Raw genomic sequence first — 6,729 nt, 5'->3', positions numbered from 1 at the left:
GGTAACTGATTATATACCCTCAGGGTGGGGGCGGGGGTGGGGGGGAGTTAGGGATAGAGTAAGTCTTAACATATTTTGAAAGCAGGTTTCCAGGACTTTGAGGGGCTAGCTGTTGCTAGGAAAACACCATGTATTACCTTTTAGTAAAACCTCAATCATGAGACCCTTCAGATGTATATCAAGGGCCATAAGCTTGGAGTATGATTGCAGTATGTATCTTGGGAGAGTTGGGCTAAAGGAAGTTTCCAAAGGAATTTTTATATGTTAAAGTAGACTTACGGGATCCTCAAGGTTGGGATAATGTTAAGCTAAGATTCTCTTTTGCCCCTAGCAAAGTGCCATCATCAAGACAGCCAAGCTTCAAGGACTTGTCAGTGGGCTATAGGCAGTAAGAGAATTTAATTTTTCACTTGCCTTTGTTCCCCACATCACCATGGCAAGCACTTAAACCCCTTTCCTCTGTTCTTGGGTAGCCAGGAGTGTCCGAGGAATACACCACCTGGGGGGGAGGGGTGGTGCTGTTAGCCTGGACTTTGCCCTCAGCTTGCCCCACACTCTCTCATCACCAGTATTGAACCTAATAAAACCAATAACTCTCACATATCATCAATGTTCAGTTAGGAGGGATTTTCTAAAAACCAATTAACATTACCATGCATACTGAAGACATAACCAGGAGAAATGATATTTGTAAATCTAAGAATCTAGTATAATTTCCCTTTGAGAAACAACAAAATAAATAGCTCCCTTGTACACTGAAGAGGAATAGAGGGGTTTGGGGGGGGGGGGTTGTTTGTTTGTTTGTTTGTTTGTTTGCATAAAATCATCAGGGAATGAGAAATGTAAATCTAAAATTATGCATAAAGACCTTCCCTGTAGCTGCATGGAGAAATATGTCCAAACGTTCCAATATGACTGTTTCGATAGAAATGTGTAAGAATTACCGAAACTGAGACATTACATTTCTGCTTTCTCATCAGTGCAGACCACTATGTGAAGTATCCAATCACTTTGGAAAGAATCAGAGAGATTGCCACCCCCCACCCCTCCCTGCCCCAAAGGCTGTGACCTTTCTGGTTTTTGAGGAAAGCTCTGGCCAACACAACTCTCTCCTCTGTTCTCACAGCTATGATACTTGGGGTCTTTGTGAGGCACTGAGAAACCCCCATAGTGAAGTTCATCAACAAACCCTCAGCTACATCCTGCTCACCTCCTTCACCCTGTGCTTCCTCTGCTCCTTACTCTTCATTGGTCCCCAACACAGCCACCTGCATCCTGTGGCAATCCACATTTAGGGTGTGCTTACTATAGGTCTTTCCATGGTTTTGGCCAAAACCATCACTGTGGTCTTGGCTTTCAGGTTCACACCTGGGATAAAAGTGAGTGGTGATTAGTGTCATGGGGCATCTAATTCTGGCACTTCCATCTGCTACCTGATCCAAGTGAGTCTGTAATCTGGCTAGGAAGGTCTCCCAGCTTCATTGACACAGATACTCTGAGCCTAGATATGGAATCAATTATAAAATTCTTCAAATCTTCCCTTACCAGGTGTGCAGTGATCTCATTTTACATTCCACTTCTTGAACCATGTTTCTATCACTAGGTTTTCACTTTCTCTGCTTTCCTCAATTACAAAAGTCTTTCCCACACTCCAATCTTTAACAGGTCTTTCTACGTTTCCCCTAGCATTTCTAAAGGTTAGTTTACAGCTTTTTGTCTTCTACTCCTCTGGAATTTATTATTGAGAATTGTAAGGAACTGGCATTTCTTTCCAAGGAAAACAACAGGGAGAAGGTCTGAGTGTGACCTGTTTCTGAAGCTCCCCCATGTAGGGGGTCCACATTACCAGAAGTGAGGGGACAACTGAGCCCAGGACTGGAAGGGCAGGACTGGAGGGGGTTTCAGGCCAGTGGGCCCAGCTTTTAGTGAGTCCCACAGGGACACACCAAGTGGGCAAAGTAGGCTGGGGGCTTCCTGGGAGTCCCAGGATACCTGGGGTATGTGCAGTTGCAAGTGTGCATTAAAGGGACCTCCAAAACCTCAGGGGTTGGGGTGTATCCTGTCCAGGCACCCAGTAGGTAGGTGATACACCTCCATTTTTTTCAGGAGACAATGGGACTCAAATAAGGAGGAGGGTTCGCCTCTGCTGGAAAGAATATAGTCTTTGGAACAAGCCGTCAGGCACTAAGCATGTGCTGATAAAAGTTTGTAAAACAAATGATCATCATCCAGTGGTATTTATTTGTATCAGACATGTGAGTGCAGCTGCAAAGGCCACTGGGAAAAGCCAAACATGGGCTGCAAAGCCTCGGAGCTGGTATTGAGACCCCCACCCTACACACCAGGGCCTGCTGCATAGACCAGAACACTGACACCCGAGAGCAGTGCAGGTTAAGCTCCAGTTAACCTCACCCAGCACTACCTACAACCACCCCACTTATAGATGGATGAACTGAGGCCAGGCTAAAGAGTGTGACTTAGCTGTGGTTGCCCAACATGCAAGCCATGGATGAAACACTACCAAGAACATAGCTGGGTATAAGCCGAAGGAGGAGCACCCTGAGTAGAAAAATGACCTAAGAGGGAAGCAGGATTGATGGCCCAGTCAGAGGCCACATAGTGCCCTCCCATCTCTGGTCTTCAGATGTTTCCTGTTTCCCAGTCCCCTTGCACTTTATTTCCCCAGAGTCTAAGACCTGCTACAAGTAAGTGGACTTTTTGTGAACATCCTATCAGGATTGAAGCCATTAAGGCAGGATTGAGTTGGTTATCGCAGGAGCAGACAAGAAGCCAGCAAGGAGGGAACAAGAAAAGGGAGCCACATCAGAGAGACAAGTCAGAAGCCTAAATGTGTGCAGGCCCTAAGTGGGGCCTCATCCACCAGCTTTCACACTGTTTTCTGGGTACAATAAAGTCACTAGGTCAGAAAAATAGGACCCAATACATATGATCACTGGCTACAATGAACACACAAGAGGTAAGAGTGATATATGGGACACTAACACCTGGAGGTTCACAGAGCAGTCTGGGGAAGAGCTGGGGCCAGGACTAGAATGTCTAGCAGTAAAGAGAGAAAGCACAAAAGGTTAGAAATTTAGTTTGAAGACAGAACTCATATACCAGCTGAAGTACAGAACACATGTATGGGAGAAGGAAAGCAAGAAAGGATGACATAGGTTTTTGGCCTAATCAACTAGGTGGGCAGTAGGGCCATTGACTCAAAAGCAAAAGACAAAGGGAGATGTAGGGTCCAATAAATATTTTGGATATGTCAAGTTTGAAATGCCCACAAAACATCTAAGTAGAAATGCTGAATAGGCAGTTGGGCTCCTGGTATCTATCCAGTTTGGGATGCAAGCTTGGGAGACACCAGCAAAGACAGCATCACAGCCACTGAGGATTAAGTCACCCAATTTGATGCAGAAGTACTGGGACTATCATTTGGAGTAGCCAAACGTTGCAGAGGTCATCTACTGAAGCTCAACCCAGGTCTTCGGCCAGGATTGTTAGGGCAAGAAGCTCTCTTGTCCTAAGAACAAATCTGCCCTTCTGGGAGCTACACTGGCTCCCTGAGGATGACACATGCTCAGAAATGAAAGCAATACAAAGGACCACGCACTGTGGTGAGCCTGGAGCCAGAAGTGCCAGGCACCTGCCTCATCTGTATTCACCTAACACAGATAATTAGCACACAAATTCACTAATCCATTTGTACAGAAAATAGTTTTCTTACTACAATGTGATATTACAGCATAAAGCACTACATCATTTGACAGGACGTTCTTTTATAGGTGAGCACCACTGAACAATTATATAGGTTCCTCCATTGTCCTTATTACAAACAGCTGCTTAATGTCAGGCTAAAGATTAAGTAAAACATTCTTTCAACGACATGCTGAACACTCACTTCAGTTTATTGTAGAAGCTTTTCTGAATGGAGCTCCTTCTTCTGGCAGGAAGCACATTTCATTTGAAAACCTACAAATGGGTCTTGTGCTTATCTGAAATTTGCTCAATATGCTGGTCTCACATCTGTCCAACAGCCATGGCACCAGATCCACGGACCATGGACAAAACCACATCTGTCCAACAGCGCATTCCCAGAAAGGCTCTGCACTCAACAGAAACCCCCATGCTCCCCAGGGAGGGGAACTGTTCCAGGATGGAGGACAGGCTAAAAGAAATTGAACCTGAACTCTTCATCAGGAGTGTCCAGGGTGGCCTTGGCTACCCCTGCTTGGCGAGTCCTGCAGACCCTTCCGCTCTTCCTTCTGGTGGCCTCAGCTACAGGCTGCATCTGGGCTGTGCGGGCTGCTGTGGGGGAGAGGACAGAGTATCAGAACAGAGTAAAAGCAGCTAACATTACCTGTGCCTTAAGACAAATCAACTGATTCACTTCTCAAAGTCTTAGGGTAGGTATTATCATCACACTCCACTTAGAATCACTGAGACATTCAGTGCTAACTCTGCTGCTCTGCGTCCCAGGTCCAAGCCTGACATCTGTGTTCCAGAGAGGACCCAGCTCTCTCTCCATGTTTTCCCAGTCCTCCCTGAGTCCATCTCCTCTCTCCACCCCTGCCAGCCCTGTTACTCTAGCTTTCTTCCAGTCACTCCCTAGGTTTTTCCTCCCTACCCCCTGAAATCAACCAGTTTCCAGCTCCTCACCAGTCCTGAGAACCCGAAGGGCCTCTCGCCGCTCGGCTTCCATCTGAGCCCTGTAGTCCCCAAACAAGGAGCGCATCAGCTGCCTCTTCCGGGGCAAGGGGGTTCTTTCGCTACGCAGGGTTCGGATTGCCCCAAGAGCCTGCTCTTCTACGGATTAAAAATAAATAAATAAATAAATAAATAAATAAATAAATAAATAAATAATAACTAGGAATCTCCTCTATTCTGACCGCCTATCATCCTACAGGAAAGACAACAATTCCATCCCCTGGCACCACCTGAAGGCCACAGCTTTATCATGGTTCACCTCCCCCCAATTCTACAGAAAGACCCTCACTCTGTTTCTGACTGGGTCTCTGCATCTTGAGGCCCAGTTCCAGTTGCTCCACGCACCACGCCAGTTCCCGGACCAGCTGCTCTGCCTGTGATGAAACGGGGAGAGTGGCTGTGAGACCGCACCAGGACAGCGTGGGCTCTAGCCCCATCCCACAGGCACCCCTCCCCCCCCACCCTCCGTCCCCATCCCATCCCATCCCATCCCACCCCATCCCATCCCGGCCTTAACTCAGAAAAACCGAGACTACACACACCCGCCAGCACACTCACACCCGGGATGCAGCGCTGAATTCCACCCGCCCCGACAGAGGCCCGCCCTTGCCTGAGCCTCCGCGCTTAGGGGCGCTTCCTCTGAGCAGGGCTTTTCTGAGACCTTCCCGCCTCCACTCGCCACAGAGGCTCCGTTCCGGGTTTTCTTCTTCTTTTGCTTCTTAGAGGCTGCGTCGCCTTCACCACGTTCGGGGTGCGCCCGGGCGGCGGCGTCACTGCGTGTGGAGTGCCCTAAGCAGAGACAAACTGGATGGGACCTTACGGCGGAAGGACCCGGGGAGCCGGGAAACGACCCGGGGAGCCGGGAAACGACCCAGGCAGCCGCGGGCTGCGGAGCGCGGGCAGTACCTGGGCCTGCGGCCACTGATGTCTCCCGAGCAGGATGTCCTAGGGCCTGGAGAAAGGGGGACAGCACAAGGGTCATGGGGGGCCGCCAACGGCCCAAGTCCCTGGGACCCCTGCGGTCTCACCGCGCAGCTCACCGCCATGCGCCGCAGTCGCCGCCGGAGACTACGTGGGGCCTGAGGTCCGAGGCCGAAATCCCCCCTGCGGAAACGCGTGTGCGGCGCAGAGTTCCGCTGGGCACAGACGGCGCTGTGGGCGGTGCCTTGGACGCACTGGGGGCGGGGGAGCGCGCGGCGCTTCGGCCGCAGGGAACCTAGGAAAGGTCAGAAGGGGAGCCCCTGGACGGCGCTCTCGTGGCACTTAACTACGTTGAAGGCACCACTCTGGGTGAAAGGACAACGCCTGAAGCAAGGGAATGCTCTCAAAGCTCACTTAGTGCGGAGAGAAAAACCATCGGGCAGAGAAGCGCCGTCAATAGCGGCCCGAAACAGGACGGCGAGCGGTCAGCAAAAACCTCCCAGGAGCAGCCTGTGCCTGGCCGGCGGGACTGTTCGAGTAGCCAAGAAGGAGGCCGGGGAGCTGGGGCCGTGTTGCTAGGCGGGCTCGGAGTTGTGCGAGATCTGGTCATAGACCCCGTAGGATAGCCCGCAGTCCACCTCTATTCTAAACGCAGTGGGAAGCCATTGAGAGACCTTCATCCGAGGAGTGATGTGGTCTTACTCAGATGTGTATTTTAAAGATCACTCTGCTGTGTTGTGACGAAGGCCGGACGGGTTGGGGGCAGGTGAGCCTGGGGATGTGGAGGAGTTTCAGAAACTGAGGGGGGAAAGCCTGCGCACTTGCTGGTGGTCTGGATGTGAACACGGGAGCCGGGGGGGGGGGGGGGGGGGGGGGGGGGCCTGCAGAGGGAGGCCCATCCCACCCCACAGTCTACCTTGCCCTTCGCTTTCTGCCCAGGGCAGTCCTTCCACCTTATGGCACTAGAGACCCGGGTGCCTCCTCCCTGTCTGGGGTCACAGTCGTTAGCAGACCTCCACAACCAAGAGGAACTAGGAACTTCAGGAGAACAGGAGTCGTGAGTGTTGTCTTATGACTCCTGTCAGGGAAATCAGG

The 6,729-nt window shown here is 50.6% G+C and overlaps 1 protein-coding gene across 3 annotated transcripts; it reads right to left on the bottom strand.

Annotated features, from left to right (window-relative positions):
* Positions 1 to 489: 489 nt before the first annotated feature.
* CF2H8orf33 (chromosome F2 C8orf33 homolog) lies at positions 490 to 5,935 on the bottom strand. 3 transcript variants are annotated; one of them, XR_006213138.1, is made up of 6 exons: positions 5,620 to 5,873; positions 5,324 to 5,502; positions 5,003 to 5,087; positions 4,666 to 4,812; positions 3,908 to 4,314; positions 490 to 1,368 (listed from the first exon to the last, which is right to left on the bottom strand). XR_006213138.1 is itself a non-coding variant. In XM_042973433.1 (6 exons), exons 1-6 carry the CDS (start codon positions 5,757 to 5,759, stop codon positions 4,175 to 4,177), a joined length of 603 nt encoding a protein of 200 aa, XP_042829367.1. In that variant the 5' UTR covers positions 5,760 to 5,935; the 3' UTR covers positions 3,897 to 4,174. The 3 variants fall into 3 exon arrangements, 2 of the variants coding, with proteins under 2 accessions (XP_042829367.1, XP_042829366.1); XM_042973433.1 differs by lacking the exon at positions 490 to 1,368 and having other exon boundaries at positions 3,897 to 4,314; positions 5,620 to 5,665; positions 5,754 to 5,935; XM_042973432.1 differs by lacking the exon at positions 490 to 1,368 and having other exon boundaries at positions 3,897 to 4,314.
* Between the last annotated feature and the right edge of the window lie 794 nt (positions 5,936 to 6,729).

This window comes from Panthera tigris, chromosome F2, assembly GCF_018350195.1.
Source record: "Panthera tigris isolate Pti1 chromosome F2, P.tigris_Pti1_mat1.1, whole genome shotgun sequence".
NCBI classification, from domain to species: domain Eukaryota; kingdom Metazoa; phylum Chordata; class Mammalia; order Carnivora; family Felidae; genus Panthera; species Panthera tigris.
The sequence above is the reverse complement of the archived record's forward strand: the minus strand, read 5'-3'. Positions and strand labels throughout refer to the sequence as shown.

What these genes read in the sequence shown, in the direction of transcription:
- CF2H8orf33 (XM_042973432.1), bottom strand. Translation starts at nt 5,695, where the DNA reads ATGACCCTTGTGCTGTCCCCCTTTCTCCAGGCCCTAGGACATCCTGCT. An exon ending in ATCAGTGGCCGCAGGCCCAG is followed by an intron (nt 5,503 to 5,619) that starts GTACTGCCCGCG and finishes GTCTCTGCTTAG; the next exon opens with GGCACTCCACACGCAGTGAC. An exon ending in CCCTAAGCGCGGAGGCTCAG is followed by an intron (nt 5,088 to 5,323) that starts GCAAGGGCGGGC and finishes GTTTCATCACAG; the next exon opens with GCAGAGCAGCTGGTCCGGGA.